Source organism: Musca autumnalis, unplaced genomic scaffold, assembly GCF_047663935.1.
Source record: "Musca autumnalis isolate F117 unplaced genomic scaffold, ASM4766393v1 scaffold_3, whole genome shotgun sequence".
In the NCBI taxonomy this organism is placed as follows: Eukaryota; Metazoa; Arthropoda; class Insecta; order Diptera; family Muscidae; genus Musca; species Musca autumnalis.
The window spans coordinates 260,246,914-260,267,814 of NW_027411866.1; the positions used below are offsets into that span (position 1 = coordinate 260,246,914).

Consider the following 20,901-nt stretch of genomic DNA (forward strand, 5'->3'; position numbering starts at 1 on the left):
AAGGGGTAAGGCAGGGAATACTATAGTTTCGATCCACGCCACTGGATCTCATCAGTTCCCTTGTTTCTTGTTTGTGGATATTCTCCACCGAAGTTATTTTTCAATAACTTCTTCAACAAGAAACTTTTTCTACCCAAACATCAATCGTCAGCTCGAAGTATAAAGGTAAGCAAAGAAAAAAGTTCAATGAGAAGTTTTTCCTTGGCAACCTCATACAACTCCGACGAAAGTGTCTGCGAAACAATTCAAACCTCTTCCACTTGTATGTGTCGTCGAATTTTGACGAATGCACACACCAAAATTTGGTTGGTCTGCTTTACAGCAAAAACAACACACGTCGTGCCAGTGTCTTCAATTTGAAGCATTGTGGCGTTTTTTTATTGGGATAGCGTTTGCAATTTTGTTTTTTCAAAATAGTCTGGCTTAATCCCATTGTTGTTGTTTTAATATTTTAAAACAACTATTTTATTAGTGGAAAAGATTTGGCATTGTTCGCCAAGGGGTAAGGCAGGGAATACTATAGTTTCGATCCACGCCACTGGATCTCATCAGTTCCCTTGTTTCTTGTTTGTGGATATTCTCCAGAAGTTTGAATTGTTTCGCAGACTCTTTCGTCGGAGTTGTATGAGGTTGCCAAGGAAAAACTTCTCATTGAACTTTTTTCTTTGCTTACCTTTATACTTCGAGCTGACGATTGATGTTTGGGTATAAAAAGTTTCTTGTTGAAGAAGTTATTGAAAAATAACTTCGGTGGAGAATATCCACAAACAAGAAACAAGGGAACTGATGAGATCCAGTGGCGTGGATCGAAACTATAGTATTCCCTGCCTTACCCCTTGGCGAACAATGCCAAATCTTTTCCACTAATAAAATAGTTGTTTTAAAATATTAAAACAACAACAATGGGATTAAGCCAGACTATTTTGAAAAAACAAAAATAATAATGTTTGTACATTTATTGCTATATAACTATGTAACTTCAGGCCCGAAACATTGTTTTTAAATTTATCTTACACCCTCCCTTATCAATAAAAATAAACTTTGTTTAGTTTTATTACGAATTTATTTAACAATTAAACAAATATGAAATCAGTTGTTTGCAACAATTTTGTTAAAATCTGATGCATCAAAATTTCTTGCACTTGACGGTTAATAACTGAGTGAATATTTACAACAACAAAAAAGCAAAAACAAAATTTTAGTCAGTAGAGTGTCTGTAATCGATACAATGGAAACATTGCGCAATTTTATACAGTGATTTTATGAATTTCGCGCTGCTAGATCATTGGTTTCGACCAGTGTGCGATGGCTCCATATGGAACCATTTTTAGTGTTTTGCGATTCAGCGAAAAAAACACTACAAACATAATATTTTAATATTGTTTTCTAACAGTAAACACACGCAGCTAACTTTTTCTCTCCTACGTTTCGGGCATTCGAGTTAGAGGTGCAGTTCTAGAAGCAAGTTAAAAGTGTATAAAAAAGAATTGAACAAAAAATGTGAAAAAATGAGTTCTAGCAAGTGGCAAGTGAAAATTAAACATATTTCTATATATTTTTCAAACAAAACACTAATACATAATGAAAGTAGACAAAAAAGTCTACAATATGCGAAATGTATCCATTTCAAAAAAAAAAAAAGAAACAACAAAAAAATAGTTTTAGTTTCTAAAAAAATGTGTTAAAAAAAAAGTATTTCCATATGAAACCACCGCAGGGACGCACTATAAAACAGTCAAAACAATAATATTCCTATTTTTTCGGGTTATAAGTGTATAAAAAGGATTGTTTATATATTTTTTAGACACTTATTTAATGTTTATTTATTATGGTTTATTTTAAGTATGACACTATTTGATATACAAGCCTTTATTGACTTTTTGAGTCACAAGGATTGTAAAGAGGAAGAAATCGCTGACGTTTATGTACAGTAGGACGACCCAAAAAAAGTACAACATTCTTTTCTATTTGATCCGAATATCTTGTATATGAAATTTTATGGCGATCGAGTATTGCGCAATCTTTGTTTCCATAGGAATTTGTATGGGGCCAAAGTGCATTTTACAGTGCAATCGATGTTTGAAGAGGGAATCGACGAAGAAATGACCTAAGTCGAAAATTCCAATATATCGCAGGTTTCATCGAAATAGAGAAATAAATAAATATTCCCTCAAATGTGCCAAACTTAAAGGAACAATTCAAATGGTCCAAGTCTGCACTTCATGTCTCGAAGCCTATTTTCCAGACGCAAGCTTTCAAAATTAGTTAATGAAAGAATTTTCACGAAAAAATAAAAAAAAATCTTCGCACTGATTGGGTTAAAAATGTAAAATACATCCGCAAAGAATTTGTAGTTTATGAGTGAATTTATAAAAAAATTGAAGAAGTAAATGTACAATTTCCAAAATGAAAATGATAGTTGATGGTATTTTTACGAAAAACATATTCAAAATTCGTTCGCTAACCTTCCTAAAAATAAATTATTTGTAAATGACTTCTTTTTGGTATTTTTAATATCATTATGTTAAGTTTTATTAATGCTGTGAGCAGTTGTGAGCTTCGATATTGTTTTTTTTTTTTTAATCAGGGGAAAGTCCCTAGTTTACGATGACAAAATTCCGCAACCCATACACCACGCATGTAAAATCGTCAAAATTTCGAACATTTGGAGGTACGTTTATATAGGAGCTATACCTAAATTGGAGCAACATTGATCGTATTTTGGAAGGAGATATTTTGTTCACTGTGAACATAATATGCAAAATTGCAGCCAAATCGGTTGAAAAATTTGGCAAAAACAGTTCAAAATACGGAAAATCGGGCGGTACCTTTAAATGGGGGCTATACATAAACTTGGACCTATATTGAATATTTTTTGTAAGGAAGTGTATTGTTCACTATAATGCAAAATTTCAACCACATCGGTTGGAAGATTTGTCTAAATTCCGCAGAATAACAAAAATCGGTCGGTACTTTCATATCGGGGTTATATCCAAACGTGGATCTACATCCACAATTTTTTTTTCTAATTTTTGTCTCGTTATAAACCTTCGTTTAAAATTTCAAGGCAGTAGCTCGATTAGAAGTATTTCTGACACTCCTTTCTATACACCACTGTGCACCCTAACTTTTAAAACATGAATTTTTCCTATAACCCATTTTTGTAAATATTTGGAAAATCAACTTAAATGCAATAACACAAAATTCACTTGTACATCTTTCATTTCCATGAAATAATAAAAGTTATGAATACTTCAGTGAGCTATAGAGTATACACGGTCGTCAATGTTGGTAATTTTCCCGCATTTTTTTGGAATACATACACCTGAGTGTGAATATTGCTGTGCGGATGAGTGTGGATGTGTGTGTGTGTGCGGATGCCTCTGTTAGTTTGCACAAAATTTTATGGTGCATAACATTTCATTTATTTAGGATTTTTTACTGCAAAACGAAAAAAAGAAAAATATTTTATTTTGAAGCAGCATCCTCCCGCACCCATTCGTATGAGGAAAGTGACTACAGCTGGCTGAAGGAAGAGGCCATGGTTATTTCATTAAAATTGTGAAATTATTCATGAATTCAAATTAGAAACACGGAAGTATTATTACGAACATTTTCGGCACCTTTTATCAGCATAACAAGGTAACAGCCATTCAAACTTGCCAAATACCACAAGCTAGCTCGTCGTTGCGTCGCAGTTGTTGCCGTTATAGTACGCAGCGACTAAGCGTTACGCTTTGTTACGGTCCACGTAACAGTTTTTCCTTATTTAGTTAATACGACTGCTTCCGTTGCCGTGGTTACCACGGAAACTGGGTGACAAAAAACCGCAATTTCAAAAAAAAAAATGGTATGCAACAACAACTCAAAGCTGGAAGCTGGGAAAATTAGACACCAAGCTAGAGTAGCAATTTAAGAGAAGCGCGCATACACCAACAAATGGATGAATAAGTATTTACGTACGTCTTTATATTTTTAATGGAACTATGTAGCAAGCAGAATAATACATTTCAAGGATGTCATGGTTTACTTGAAGGCAGTCACCTTAAGTTTTGAAATAGGCGAAATGAAGAAAAATCCACATTGCTTAGGAATTAGTAAGCTGGAATGACAATGTAACACTGTTTCCAATTGTGATTTTCCAATTTGGAGGGTTATATAAAAATAAATATTAATACATGTAATAAAAAAGTCAATACAAATGACATTAAAATGGTCGGATAATAGGTCGCCAATATAGGTCCCAAACGAGTTTATGGGTCTGTATATATTTTAACATGCTCTTCGATTACGTTTTTAATTTTTGGCCAAACAACAACTAATGTCTTGAATTTTTACCCCATCTCTATCAAAATTATTCAATGTAATTTTCTTAATTTTTATTTAAATATTCATTACAATTTCTAATTATAATAAACTTATAGCTTAAATCACTAGCGACTATGGCCTTATCGGCCTTATTTCACCTAATGGTCCACAATGAAATTTGCATAATGGGCTGCCAAAATCTCGAAACAATATTCAGTTACAGCCTGAAACATGTTTTTTCGATTCATTTTCGATAACGCGAAATGACACGCCCACCTTCTGACATTACTTTTTATGGCACAGTTTTGTGGCAATTTTCTAATTCTTCTTGAAACACTGTAGCACCTAAGAGTACGTATGTAAATATCCATTATAGAAGGTTGACAGAGAGGATGGGTGGTTGGATTTAAGAAAGTAAATAGCTTCAAATGAGATTATTTCCATTTCCTTGCGTTAGTTGTACAACTATTTGGCTGGCTCACTATCTAAACCTGAGTCACGCTTTGATTGCTTAGTAAATGGGATATAACACAGCATCCGGACAGTTTCCCATTCACGCTACTACTACTACCACGACCACCACCACCATCGCCACCACAATCATTACAATCTCGTTTCTCATTCCACCAAAGCTATTATCAAAAACAGGAAAAAGAGAAAAAAAACGCAACCTCAACCTCAAAAGAAGAGGGTGAAAATTAAAGGATAAACAAAATCTTTTCTTCATTTAAAAATTATGTAAATTCTTTGTCACTTGCCATGGTTGGTGGAGACTGTATTTTAGGCTTTGCTATCTTGGACATACCTTAAATAGCATAGGCAATGAAGAAAGGAGTCACTTTTGTTCATTTACTTTCATACGACTATTTGGGCGACCCTAGGATAGCTGTCATAATGGCTTTCTTGGAGTTGGTGTTAACGTTGTTACCAAACGTTATGGAACATTTTATTCTGCTCTTGTTTTTAGTTTAATGAGTTCGTTTGAATCGGGTTAATTTTTGGAATATTTTAATGCGCTAATGAGAATATTATACAGAAATTTTTATTTGCTGCCGTGTCTTTACGAAAATATTTTGAAAATGTTATTTTCCTACTATAAAAAGAAAAGGAAAGGGGAAATGAATGATTCTCTAATGTTATGGTATGACCGGTATTACCAGAGGTATTATATAATTTTATTAAAATTATAAATACATTCCGTAATATTTATAAGTCAACGGTGAGGTCACGAGGTACTTTTAGCTTTGTAAAACATTGTATTTTAGTGTTTTATTCTATTATACCAGCGTTCAGCATTTAAAACGAGTAATTCCGCAAAGCGTATTTCAGATCTGGCAGAATTTGTATAGTGTAAATATTATAAGGTAACTAAGTTCAATGAAATAAATGAACAAGTGGCATTTCCCTTGTGGGAAATTCATCGAAAGACTTTGACTTTATGGCATGTCAAGCGTACGAAGCTTTCCTCCGAGGATGCTCATGATTCTAATGATTCCAGAGAGTAATCCCATTTTTCAGAATCTTATTTCATACATTCCCATACATAGTTCAATTATGCATTGGCGTCGATATGATGGTGGTATTTCAAATATATTTCCTTCTTTTCTTAATAGTACCAACATTTGTCTTTCTCTATATTGATGAAAGCTCCATCTTGCAGGAATTCCACAGTTGTATATAGGGGTTATATACATATACATACTTGTATATGTATATAGCGTTCGTTTACCATTGAGGTGATTTCATTATGGATGTTTGACTTAGACTGTACTAAATTGGCCTACTGCGATATTTTCGATCAAAGCTTTGTAATACTTTTATCTAAAAGAGACTTATTCCTATAAAAATCTCGATCTAAAATAAACTCAAAATTTTTAAACGATATCAAATTGATAGTTTCTCATGGTTTCTTCTATGTTTAATGCTTTTTGTTACATGTTATATAATCGATATTACTTTCTTATAAATTGTAAATCGCTTAAGAATTAAGTCGTATTTACATTACCTTGGAACCAAACAAGTTGCTAGCAATTGAAAGCAATATTTATAATAAAACTGTGCCATAAAGCAAAAATATGTATCTGCGATTATTGTCGATAAAATGAATGTACATTTACTTATAGAATACTATACAAAACATACCATTAGAGTAGTTTATAAGCAAAAAGATGATTGTGAATGTAACCACATGCGAACAAGCGCACATAGAAACATACATATGTATGTATGTATTTAGAATAGACAAAGAATATGCCAATGCTTTCTTATTGCTGAATTGGATGATATACATATGGGGATTTCTGAGTGAAATCGGACATTTTTCAAAATGAGGTTTTTGATTTATCTTTTGCTGTGGTGATGCTGCTCATCAGCAAAACATTTCAGTATATTTTCAGATTTTTTGTTACCAACGGCTCCAGAAATATGGCGCCTTGAATAAGTCGATTTTTCTAAAAACTATATGCAAAGAAATACTTTAATATTGGTTCAATTTGAAATGTATGTTTTCTTGTTTTATCAGCTATTTAATAAAAAATAGAAATAAAAATCACAATTGGCTTGTACTAAAATCAATTTTTAACAATGATTGACCTCTTCAATTTTCTAGAATTTTTGTTTGTATTAAACTACGATCAATTACAAAAATTGTACGTCCGATCTGGTAATGGGATTCGAATGATTACTGGTTTGTCTTATTTTTTTTTAAATTTGTCAATACAATATGTTACTTTACCAAAAAATACAAAATTACTTTTTTTCTAAATTTGTTTTGTTGTTTTATTAAGGAATTTTTCTTACACATCTGAAAAGCTACCAACATTAGTGGGTATTACTGAATGGCGTTTTATTTTTGTGCTCGCGATAGGTTTAGCCACTTCATATCTCAAATTCAACTCCACGTTCGTATTTAATAATCTTCTTGACGAAATCTCACTTTAATAATTGGTAGATTATTTGGCTCGGATGCCCATTCATATAATTCCCAAACCGTGGTAATTTGATTATCAATTTTTTTAGTTTATTGTCCGGCTGGTACACTTAATGATAATCCAAAATGACGCAGTTTTTAAGATGTTTAACATAAATTCCTAAATAAAACAACAAAAGATTTGTTAAAAATCGATGATTAGAAATCGAATAATCGTAGTTTAAAACAAATTATTTCCTATTTTTTTATTAAATAGCTGATAAAACAACAAAATATACAAAGAACGATTTTTTTTCGAATTGGACCACTCTTAAAGAAGTTATGAGTAATTCTTTGCAGAATTCAAAAAAAAAAAATCTGAAAATATACTGAAATGTTTTGCTGATGAGCAGCATCACCACAGCAAAAATAAAGGAAATCAAAAATTTTGAAAAAGTGGCCGATTTCACTCAGAAATCCCCATATGTATGTTGTAGTATTGCGATTGATACGAATACGAACATTTCCAGTATTTCCAGCAGAGTATGAAATGAAACGAAATGAAATGAATGATTTGGGTGCCACCGTGGTGCACTGGTATGTACACCCGCCTTGCACGCTAAAGATCGTGGGTTCGACTCCCGGGCCAGGCAACATCAAATTTTCAACGGTGGCAAAACATCCCTCAGTCATTTTTAATGAATTTTTCGTTGGAATCGAGCTTAATGATCAATAATGCTAATGAAAAAGGAAAGACGATTCGAACCCACACACACTATGTGACATGACATGTTTCGCCTTTGGTAAAGGCTCCTCAGACATATGTTGGCGACATTTCCTGAGTATTTCAGCCATGTAAAAGTTCTCTACAAGAGGTGTCTTAGGACACGCCAATCGGACCCGGCAATAAACAGTAGGTCCCATATCAGTGAGCTAATATGAATCGGGATGCACTCATTGATATGAGAGAAGTCTCCCTTGTCCCATCTGGGATGTTTGTGGAACAATTATAATTATAATGAAACCCACACATCTAAATGTTTATAGATCTACTAGCTCTACAGATCCCTACATATATAATGAGAGCAAAACGTATATATATATATTTTTTAATTTCGAAATTAAATTCTATCTACAAACCCTAAATTATTAAATTGATTTATTAATCCTACGACTTTGGCGATTTTCTACAAATCTTGATTTAATTCCAAATAAGGATCAATTGACTCCTAACTGATCAGGAATTATACATAAACGATAGTTAGTTGTATGCCTTTTAAAAAATTTACTTTACCATTAAAATGTACTACTTTACCAAAATGAATATTGATTTTTGTTAAACACCACTCTAATATCCACCTTCACAAGTAAGGAGCGAACTAACGTATGTTTGATTTCATGTTAAAAAATATTCAACGTTCGAACATTCGCAATCAGTTAGGATGTGTCGATGGTAGACGGACACACACTATAACTAGTATGTGCAGTTGTACACTTGTAAGCAAATACATCGTCATGCATATATTGTATGCCACAAATTCGTTTTGTAAAATCCATCAAAATCGAAATCAACATTAATAAATAATAAATTTGTAACGTGCATTTCTAGGCAGTAGTAGCAGCAACAGAATCACCAACGACAACATCGGCACTGACATGAGCAAGTTAGGATCAGCCAAAGGCTGATATTGAAATTCACACAAACTCAAATACATACGTTCACTACGTGTCCTTCTAGTTGTTAGCGCCTACAGTTCTTCTACGAGAGGGTCGAATTAGGTACGGAAGGGGAGTAGCAGAAGTTTGACATTGTAGATGTTGTAGAATGGTTGTGGTTATATAATCCTTGTGAAGACAGCTTAAGCATAAAATGGATTTGTGACTGATATACATACGTACATACATATACACAGATGTTCGATTCATGCCCTTGTAGTTTGTTGCTCTACCAATATCCATTAACATACTGGTGGAACGAGCTGGTGGTGCTGATGCAGAAACATTCACATTTAGCCAACATTTTAAGATCGCATCGCAAAGAGGCATGGGGCGAGGGAGAATAAACAAGTAATCTGCAATTGAATTTAAACGGTATACGGTTTTGCAATTGGACTACTCGAATGTATGCGAGTTAAGCCAGTGTGAAAATGTGCGTGTGTGAGCATGTGTGACTATGGGTACAACAACGCTTGCAAACACCACTCATGTACAAATGCTGATTTGGCAAAATGCAAGTGTGTTGTTCTGGGTTCACTGTGAATTTTGAAGGTTGTGCGAAAACATCTTGTTTCGCTGGATGGTTGGTTGGTTGCTTACGCTTGTCTTTTGGTATTTACATTGCACAGTGTTGTGCCAAAGGAGAAAAATTTATATTTTGAATAATATTTTTAATAGGAAACATTTCAAATAGAGCAAATTGGAATCGTAATAACATTAATGTTATATTTTAAAGTTAAAGATCATCTAACAAGCAAATATAGACCCACGTCTTTTTTATTTAAATATCTCAAGAACTTGATATTGAAATGGAAGCAACGTAAGTAAAATATACAAAAATGTCCACGTCGGTGCTAGAAATTTAACGAAGAGTCCGTTAGGATATCAGCCCATTCCAACAAGAAGTCCAGTATATCATAGACTACAGATAAGCGATGTCAGAACCACCGACAGTTGTGGTCGTTACATTTCCAATGTTTTTTCACAATAGATGTTTGGCTAGTAAAATCAAATTCTGAATCACTCTACTCGTTACTGCTTTGATGAAAAAAGGTTAACATAGGAAAGGTCAGCACTCGCTGATATGGTAGGAGGGGATTGTTGTCCCTTTGGAGATGTTCTTGGTAAATTGTTGTTTTATGTCAAATCAAATGATTCATATTAAGTCAATACTTCCACATGTTTCCAATTTCCATTCTACAATTTATAGAACAATTTTGTCACATTAATCCCAACAACATTACGAAATTTTATAACGATCCGTATGGTTAGAAAGTTTTGATGGAAACCAGATAGACATTTTAGCTCATTTCTGGTCATACATATCCAAAATTAGTAACACTGTGCTTCATTATAACATTTATCGTTCACCTCACTCACCTACATTAATGTCATTTATGGGGAGGGAAAGGAATTGCTTGCTGATTTGATATCACTTCACACTATGCCACGCACTAGTTATTCTTAGGCAAAATCTGTATTTGTGAAAAAATGTTTTGTAATCCATTGGTTATTCAGACTGCAGTTGACGCCTTTGTCTTGTTTGTTTATTGCCTATACCGTCACACTCTTTCTGTGCATTTTGGACCAAATGTTCCCCGCGTCATCACCCATTTTTGCCTATTAGTTGTTAAATGCGGTAGAACACAGTGTTAAACCACAAATCTAGCCGAAAGTTGAATCAAATCACACCGAAATTCTGGAAAACTGAATAAGTTCTTAGTGTTCTACTAGTGAGGTTTCTGGAAGCGAAAGTAATCGTATCAATGGACTACTACAAACATATTTATGAGAGTGTGCAGATTTGATTTTGGTAAATTGTTTAGTGATGACTGTTTGACTGACATATGAAAGCCAAAACAAATTTCTGAAACTAGTATCAAGAAATATGGGGTTCATTTTTAGGATTCAGGGATAAAAAATTTCTGGTTTTTGGAAATCCGTATTAGAAGTATACTAAAAGGATCAAATAGCTATTCACAATTTTACCATCTGAAGAGCGAATAGGTACAATCCTGAAATGTAAATGAAAGCATAAGAATCGCTGACAGGGAGTACATTCGTTCTTATACTAACGGAAAAGTACTAAAAGGTACTGAATTTTCTACAATTGGCTTTAGATGAGATGTACAATTTGCAACTTATGACATTTGCATTATGCATTGCATGTAAATATTACTGCTAATACATATTAGACGCATCCAGACTGAAACTATTTTTAATGAAAGTAGACCACTAGAATTTCAAATCGAAACCAAGTATATTTATTCTATAACACAAAAAAACACCACATCCACATAGCTTAATTGGATTCCATTTTGGATTTATTCAAAGTTGTTTGTGGGGTAACACAACTACATGCTATTGAAATCATTTATGAATGTATTTGAATATGCGGTAAAGATTTTTGACTTTTGTTGCTTCTCTCTCTCTCTCTCGGTATCATTCATGCCATCTTTCTTTGCGGTTTATTAAGTTTCCTCAAGAATGTCTTTTCAGGTTTGCCCATTCATCTTGCGGCCTCTTCAGGCATGTATACCCATTAATTCAAATATTTTGTGCGGTTACTAATTTGATTTGATGTATGAATGTGTGTGCGTGTGAATGGCTGTGGCATTCTTTAAATGTATTCGGGCAAATAAACAAACATTTAAGAGGGCAAAGACGTTGTTAACCTTTAGTGTGGCACATGTGTGTCAATGTTTTTGCAAAGAAATGTTAGTTTGTGGTTTTATAAAGCTTCCAAGCCATAATGGAAAGCAACAGGACAATAAATTATCCTTATTCATTTTTCATTTCCGTTGGCAAAAATAATTTTTTAGATCAAATATTGAGAACAAAATGGAAACTTGAAAAAGTGAGATTATGATAAATATTGTAAGATTGTGTTGTGGGTTCGAGCCCCCTAGAAAATAGCTCCACAAGAAGAAAATCGAACTGCATTCATAGATATGAGAGAAAACTCTTAACCCTTCGCGGGTATTATTCGATTAAAATGTTCTTGTTTAGTTATCGGTTTCCTATTATTTAATATAAATAATTCGTCAATGCAACAGTGGAGCAATGGTATGCACACTAGGGTTATACATTTTTTGCAAATATCAAAAATACCACCAAATTACGTATGATGCATATATAAATATTAAGAAATTCGTAATTATACAAGTTTTCGATTTGCATACAAGTTTTCGATTGCAGTTATTTATTTTATGTTTACATTACCCTAATTCAGAATTTTGTCCAAATCCCGATAGTAAAGCGTTCACTTTAACTTAAATAAATCACATGCATACATATAAACATTTATTCAAAAGTACAAAATCATCATTCTTGCAAAGAACAATTTATTCAAAGTTCATGGGTTTGATTCCCCATTCAGGCAACATCAAATTTTCAACGGTGGCAAAATGCCCCTCAGTAATATTGGCGACATTTCCTGAGTATTTTTTAGCCATTTAAAACTTCTCTACAAATGGTGTCTTGGGACCCGACATTCGGACTCAACGATAAGTTGTAGGTCCCTTATCATTGAGTTGATATGAATCGGGGTGCACTCATAGATATGAGAAAAGTCTTCCTTGTCACCTCTAGAATGTTCGTATAATTCTTCAATCCTGGTGCGTTCCCTTCCGATAAAATTTCTTTCTACCTTAGTCTTCAAAGAAATACATCTCACATTGATGAGTTTCAAACCTATGTATATATTAATAACTACCTACCTTGACATCATCTATTACTAACAATGAATTATCATTTCATATCTTTGTATCCTGTTTAATTAATTACCATTTTCTTAATAACAAGAACAAGACGACAACAACAACAATTACCACCTTCATTAGTGACAGCTGCTGAACACAGATTACATTTGAACATTTTCCATTTTCAAAATTGACTAATAATCGACATCATTAATTATACAACGGCAACACAAGTAATTGATAACAGTTTAAGCCATTCATTCAGTCATTTGTGGCTAGAAATCCACCTCTAAACCACCGAACATTTGGTAACGATAAAAACACAAAAAAGTAAAATAAAACAAATTTAAAAATTGGGGAACAAATTAAACTGCGACCATGTGGATGGAAAGCTAATTAGTTGTACTCATTTTGTGCCATTGATGTCTACAGTTTCCAGTTATCCTTGCCCGGGAATGAATGCTGATGGCAAATGAAGTGATAATCGCTTTTGCACTTTTGGGTTTGTATCACCACATTCGTTACGTTAGTTAGGTATGTTACCCGCCGTTAAAGACCAAATGCATTTTTAATGATTTTTCACAGCAACATCGTAACAATTTCCAAATGAGGAAACCTTTTAAAAGCGTTTATTTTAATCCGTTTATGTTTCGCTGTATTTCTTAACCAGGCAGAGAACGTAACAATAGAAAAATACTTATTAAATATACAACTGGTCCAAGCCCGGCACTTGTTCTCTTCTTCTGCTATCCTTTGTTCGTACAATGACAACATACAAGTAATTTTGTTTATAGTTTTATTTTCACACATTTTCTTTCTTATTTCTGTCAACACTTTTATGTGTGCCCATTAAATGTTCTCATTTGTTTTGTTCACCATTTCTTCTTCTTTGTTGTTTTTTGCAGAAGCCGACTATACGCTGGACGATTCATTTTGGAATGAAGAAAGTCCTGTTGGTAAGTACAATTACGAATTACGTACGTTTTGTTATGATTCAGATTACGACAATTACAACAACTTGATCATTTATAACTGTGACTACAGTTACTGTGTATGAATGAATGTATTTATGTGTATGTCCCTCCATATGTGTGCAAAGAACAAACAATAATAATATTAATATAGAAATGTTGAAATCTCTCCTTTTGATATGGTCAGCAAAATATGCATTAAATTGCTATGAACGTGGCACAAGCATTTGTGACTAATCGTTGTAATTATACCACAAAAAAAGGAATAAGTTCTTATTACATTCAGACGAAGACATACAAATATACACATAATTAGCCCACTTATGTGATGAGACCATGAATGACACATTTTAATGCGGCGAAAATTGCTACTTACCATCTTATTCATGAATAATCGATTAAGTCATTATTAGGGGTAATTTACAAATAACAAAAACAAAATTATTGAAATTACATCGACATATACAATTAATTGTTATAAACTAAATTATATCTCATACAATTTACACAATCAACATTTGTATTTGGGCGATTATTTAAAAACAAGTAAATAAAAAAAAGAATCAGTCCGCTTTGCCGACAGAGATATACCCTCAGCCTGTTTATATTGAAATAATTTTTTCCCAAAATAAGTATGTATTTAAGGGGTTTAAAAATTGTGGGCGTTTAAACCGACAAAAATGTTGATTAGGATTAAAGACCAAAAGTTTTGCGCAGAAGATACTAAAATACATTGACCGTTATTTAAGTGGATCTCCAGCCACAACATATGGTGCCATAGGGGGTTTTTACACTCTTCGGGCTGCTTGCTCAAGAAGTATGGACTTGCCCCTAAAAAAATTTTTACCGTCGTAATTGAGGCAGCGAATGCAAGTTGCTTCAACAAAGTGATTCGATATCAGGTCTTAAAGTGAACTTATCCGAAATTTTGTGTGGCAGGTACCGGATGGAGTGGACAAATATAGTCCATATTTGAACCTGATCTATATCTGGTAGATATATTAGGATGTGTAAAGTATAGACCAATTCGGCCACTCCCTTCAAGAGTTACCGTACGAAAAAATTTTCCGAAAATTGTTGAACTTTTGTGGGGGAGGTACCTGAAGAAGTGGACCGATATGGCTTATCTTCAAACTTAAACTATGTTTGGACAAAATATTACTAAGGCCAAATTTTGGACCGAATCAGCAGATCCGTTCGAGAGTTATCTTGCGCTTCCACCACCTCACAGGGTGTCATAGGGGTTTTTTGCAACTTTCAGGCTATTTTCTTAGGAAGTATGGACTTGCTCCTGATGAAACTTGTACCGTCGTATGGAGAGATGGCCCTAAACTGAACTTTTCCGAAATTTTTTTCAGAATTTTTAGGAGGTACCCGAAGGAGTGGACCGATTGAGTCCATATTGAAACCTTATCTAAGTCTGGTACACATTTCACGATGGGCAAAGTATGGACCAAATCGGTTACTCCCTTCAAGATTTATCGTGCGCACAAATTTTCCGAACATTTTGGAATAACCTGTAAAGAGTGGGATTTATTCAAGTCAGTTGGATAAAAGTTTTTAGTGTGATTGATGTCGGATCGTGACAAATAGGTCGGCTAGTGCTGGATGGGGTCAGATCGGGTTCAGTTTTTTTTGGATCTTCCAGTACAAATAGAGCTGGCCTTGAAATTGGAATTTAACAACGGAACTGATTTGGTTATGGGCTTGGAGCTTGCTAGTCGCCTTGGGGGAAGACTATATCCATAGTTATTTCTTCGATTACAAAAAATTGCAGTTAGGGTATTGGATCCGGCTCCAAGGTATTCGGATCGGTTTGATGATAAGAGCGTTTCATTATAGAATTACCTCAGTTGGATATCGCTGTGGCTTAAATGTTGTTCTCTTATGAATATCTAGCGCGTTGATACCACCAATTTAGCTTTATCATATATTCCAAATGTGATTATTATAGTAATTATCCCAGCAAAAAGTTTGGAAAAAAAATTTGACGACGCGTTTGCACTTTGATGCTGTGAGGTTCGGGGGGAAACAGGCTAGTCAGAAGACTTGTAATTTATTTTTGGGCTATTAGAAATAAAAGTTTTTTATCGAATTAATTCTCTTTCGAGTTGAGCTGTTATGACCTAAAAGATACATTGAAAAATTAGGAATCAACCGAAGTTCCACACATTCAACCATTATTCCACGTTTCACGGGTGGTTAAGTCCGATCATCTGGCATACTAGAATGTTATTTTTACGCAAAACAGTTTTTTTCTTATGACGTTGTATTTTGTGCGCTGACGACGGTGCGTTTGAAACCCCATTTCACAGCAACCACCACCTGTATTTGCCGTAACCTACAAAAAGCGATAAAACTAAAACGCAAAATTGTGAATGTAAAATTGAAAAAAAAAATTATAATATACCACATGTGCATCGGTAGGGCTTAGCGAGAATTGTATTTTGGTCAGTAACTTGCCGAAAATTTTCGTAAATTATCGAAATTATAAGCAAATAAAAATTTCCAATTACCGATATATGTCGATAATTCTGTCGTTAACTAGTTACACAATCGCAATACAGATGATTGTAATATGAAGCTGTATAGTTCAAAAGTATTAGATATGTTACACAGGGCTTTCATAAATTTTACCACCGTTGTGACCTCTTACTTATCGAACACTTTCCCTGAGATTCACTAACAGAATTGTTTTCCAAATTAAATATCAATATTGTTTCAATTTAATTTTCAAATAAACCATTTAATAAACGAATTATTTCAAATTTCAATCAAAACTGATTCGTTTCTATAAAGTCTTAATTTGTGATATAAAATTGTTACATTTCCATTATACATTTTTAATAAACTCTTTTATTTACTCTTAATTATATTTTTTGTTGCATTGAATTATTGCAAATTTTTACCTGGTTCGTGTGTGTGTGCATGTGTGTAAATATTTCTGCAATGCATGACAAATCAAAGCTATTGGCCAATTTCTTTGAAAAGCCACAAAATATTTCATTGAAATGTTGCTGTAATTGAATTAAAAATATAAAATAACATGCTGCATAAGCCCCGGACATGCACTCACACCCACACAGAGCAGAGAGACAATTTGATAAATGTTCAGATGTTCCCATTAAAGAAGCAATCATTTTACAATTTACACAAAAGGAGATACTCATACTCGTATGTACATATGTTATACAGCTTCAACCAGACCGACCGACTGACCAACCGACAGATGGACTAACATGTGTAATTAATTAAACAGATTTCACCAAAGATACATTTTAGTAGATTTGAAAGTTAACGTTTGTTGTCGTAGACGTTAGAGAAGCATTATGAAGTCAATGGAAGAGATAAAATCGATAAAGTGTTTGTGCAGGTGTCACAAAGATCTTTCCACACTTTGTTGGCGGCAAATTATCCCTCTTTATAGAATTTTTCATTTTGTGAAGTCTGAGAGGGTTTGAAATTTTCTTTATAATTTGGTAAGCTTGATTAAAGGACATAAAGGGTTACAAATAAAGAACAATAGTTTGTTTCTTTATAATTCGAATCGAATAAATTTGAGTCAGATCTTTTTCTCAGTACTACTTTTTGACAGGTCTAAATCTTATTCGATTCCGTTCAACTTGAATTCTCAGATCACATTGGCATCTAATAGCTCATAGGTCACAGAGGTTCATTCTTGCAGTCTTATGATTGTCTTCTCAGCTTGTCAAAGATGGCTGTGACATGCCCAGACAACTTAAACATGACAACCAATGTGATCCTGAGGATTTTAAAGTATTTACTTACTTACCTACTTACTTAGGTGGATCTGCTTGCGCACATAACATTAGTCCCATAAGCCGAACTAAGGACTGATTTCCTCCTCCCCCAATGCGATATCTTCCCAGTTTGAGGGAATACCACGGGCTTCGATGTCACATTTCACCTGTTCTTTCAATCGGAGTCTTGGCCTACCAGATTTTAGTTTACTGGCATGTGGCTCATGTGCATACGCCTTTTTTGCGGAGGCATCGTTTATTCTTATGACATGACCAAGCCAACGCAGTCGTTGTAGCTCAAAACGTTTAACCATGTCGATGTCAGTATATATCTGGTATAGCTAATGGTTCATTCGACGCCGATATTCACCGCCGACGGAGACTGGTCCCTATATCTTGCGGAAAATTTTTCTTTCGAACACACCAAGTATTGCATTATCTGCTTGCGCAAGTACCCATGCATCGGAGCCATACATTAGCACAGGTAGTATCCGTGTCTGGTAAAGTGTGATTTTGGTTTCTCGAGAGGTGGCTTTGTTTCCAAACTGCTTACTAAGTCCAAAGTAGCATCTATTTGCCAATATTATACGCCTCCTTATTGCAGAACTGATGTTGTTTGCTCTATTTATGGCGGTGCCGAGAGAGATGAAGTCGCTAACTTCCTCAAAGTTGTATTTCCCAACTTCCACAGTTAGACTGAATTCAGATGATGTATTACGCGTCGGTACCATCATATTTGTTTTATCGCCATTTACTGCCATCCCTGCCCTGGCAGATTCTTCTTCAACTCTTACAAAAATATTCCGTACAACTTGTTCCGAACGACCTATGATGTCGTCGGCATATGCAAGTAGCATGTGGTTTTTGTTGTAGATAGTGCCATTTCTATTCGCTTCTGCATCTCGTATGATCTTCTCCAGCAAGATATTGAAGAGATCGCACGAGGGAATATCTCCTTGTTTAAAACTTATTTGGTGACAAACTCTTCAGAGAGGTTCTTCCCTATTTTAACTGATGAACGCGTGTCCGATAATGTCATCTTGCAGAGTCGTATCAGCTTTGCGGGTATACCAAACCTCGACATGGCTTCAAACAACTTTGTACGCAGAGGGCTGTCAAAAGCAGAAGATGATATGTGTCGATTTGCTTTTCTTGAGTCTTCTTCAGAATCTGCCGTAAATTAAAGATCTGGTCAATGGTGGACTTGCCAGGTCTAAAACCGCATTGGTATGGTCCTACTATCTCATTGACCTTTGGCTTTAATCGTTCGCACAATACGCTGGCTATTACAATGTAAGCGATGGGGAGCAGACTTATGACCCTATAATTAGCACACACTGTTTTATCTCCCTTTTTATGTCGATCAGTACATTTAGTGACAATCTCATCACCTAAGTCCATGTGGCAATCAGAATGTCTTATGATTAAGTGTTGTATGTGTGCATAATTCTCATGTGAACGAAGGCTATAAAATGGAGTAAACATGAATTTAAACTTTCACACCAACGATGGGACCCGACGCCATGATCGTATAAAGATAAATGGAATTTGGAACTAAAATGAACTTGTTGAGGATCATGTCTAGTATTTTGTTACGTTTTGAACGAAATGTCTAATTACACAGTGCAGCAGCATTTTTGGGGGGTACTAAGAATCCAAAAGGAAATTTTCGCCATAGGTCAAGTTTCTGAGATATAGCGCGATGAAGTTTTTGATTTTTTCCCTATAATACTTGGTAAAATAGCTCCATATCTCTGTTTGGCGTTGTTGTAGTTTCGTTTTGAGGTGACATATCTTCAGTCAAATCAATTGGCGAATCTTTTTGTAGAATATTTCATTCTTCTAACTCAATGTCTTTCATGTCCTTTTCGTCCTTTATTTCTTGAACCGTAGTGAAAGTACCACAAGATGAGATTTTTCAGCATCCAAATATTCTACAAAAATGTTGCTTAGAAGATTTAAGGTACGGTTCTCTTTGACAACTAATCGATTTTGTCCCGTTTTCATTGTCCTTTTTGATATTTAATCGGTTTTGGTGCAGAAACAAATTATGTTTTGTTTTTCTGTTTATTCGTCATTGGCTATTTATTGGTATGTAGACAAACAATTGGTTATTGCTTATGTAGACATCTGGGGTGCTTCTGAAATATTTACCACAAATAGATCTTGTAATGCTGAACACGTTAATAACAAATTTTCTTGGAGGATAGATCCGGTTATCTCAATTTTTGAACCGGATATTCCGACATTAAAACCGATTTTTGAACCGGTTTTAAGTAACCGATTAAACTTATATGTATAGCATTAAAAAGCTTATAGAGTTTTCAATAAAATTAAATTAATTCGCTAATGAAAACTTTGCTAGTTGCGGTTCTAGGACAAAAAAACCGTTTTCTTAAACCGTTTTTAAGGAAAAATATTAGTACGCGCAAATATGGAGATCAAAGGCTGGGGGGTGAAAAATTCTTTTTGGCGATGACTGTCCATGAAGTTAATATGATGAACCCGGAAGGACAGTTCTGCAATAGGTCAAACTTCTTCACCTCAAAACGAAGCTACAACAACGCCAAGCAGAGATATGGAGCTATATTCCCAAGTATTATAGCGAAAAAATGAAAAACTTCATCGCGTTATATCTCAGAAACTTGACCTATGGCGAAAATTTCCTTTTGGCTTCTTAGTATACTCTTCAAGGGCTTTCATCTCCAAAAGAAATTTTCCACCCCCAAGACATTGAGTTGCATTTTGTGTCACAGTGTTATAAATCTTTCTCAACCAAAATCCAATATTCGAAAATACATACCCATTACCCAGGTCTAACAAAAACCTTTAATAAATACCAAGAAACCACAAATAAATCTGTCTCGAAAGCTCGTTCCTTTTTCGTTGTATTTTCTTTACCATATGGTTGGCCAATGGCCCGGAAGACATGCAACAAGGTGCTGCCCTTACGTTGCAACACTGCAATTATTTATTCTTGGTGTTTATGGCAAATGTGTGGTTACAGTTGTTGTTTTTGTTGTACAACAAGGCAATCAACAACAGCAGCTGATGCAACAATAGCAACAGCAGTAAAGCAGCCCGTTGTCCAGACTAAAAGAATTGCCAAAATGGGTGATTAACGTAAGCCCAACACAGCAATAGACTAACTGAGAATGACTGTGGGGGTTATGTTCGAGATGATAAAGCACAAAGACGAACCATTATCATTAATTACATACATACATGATGCATGTTGGGAATTAGACAATATAACCAAGTGTTGTAATTCTATAAAATTGAAATGTACAATAGAAACGCTGCAGAGCGAACAAAAGCTCATTGCAGATAGATTAGACGTATTGCTGAGAGATACTAAAACATTTCTCAGATTGGTAAATTGTTGTTAGTGGTATCAGGATTGTGTTTGAATGCCATGAAATGTTAAGAAATAGGATTCCGAGTTTACAATAATTGCTTGAAACCAACAAATTTTCTGGGGAAAAATATAAAATATGTTTCGAGAAATGATTTTATTTTATACTTATGCACTCTCG

At 34.4% G+C, this 20,901-nt stretch overlaps 1 protein-coding gene across 24 annotated transcripts in view; it reads left to right on the forward strand.

The window, feature by feature from the left end:
- mmd (disintegrin and metalloproteinase domain-containing protein mind-meld) overlaps positions 1-20,901 on the forward strand; it is a 670,172-nt gene that overhangs the window by 328,671 nt on the left and 320,600 nt on the right. For all 24 annotated transcript variants that reach the window (XR_012411845.1, XR_012411847.1, XR_012411846.1 and 21 more), the window contains one exon: positions 13,539-13,589. Coding sequence is in view for 21 of the 24 variants with exons in the window: in XM_073978215.1 (XP_073834316.1) it covers positions 13,539-13,589 (51 nt within the window). In the remaining 3 variants the exon portion in view is untranslated. The remainder of the gene's footprint in view (positions 1-13,538; positions 13,590-20,901) is intronic.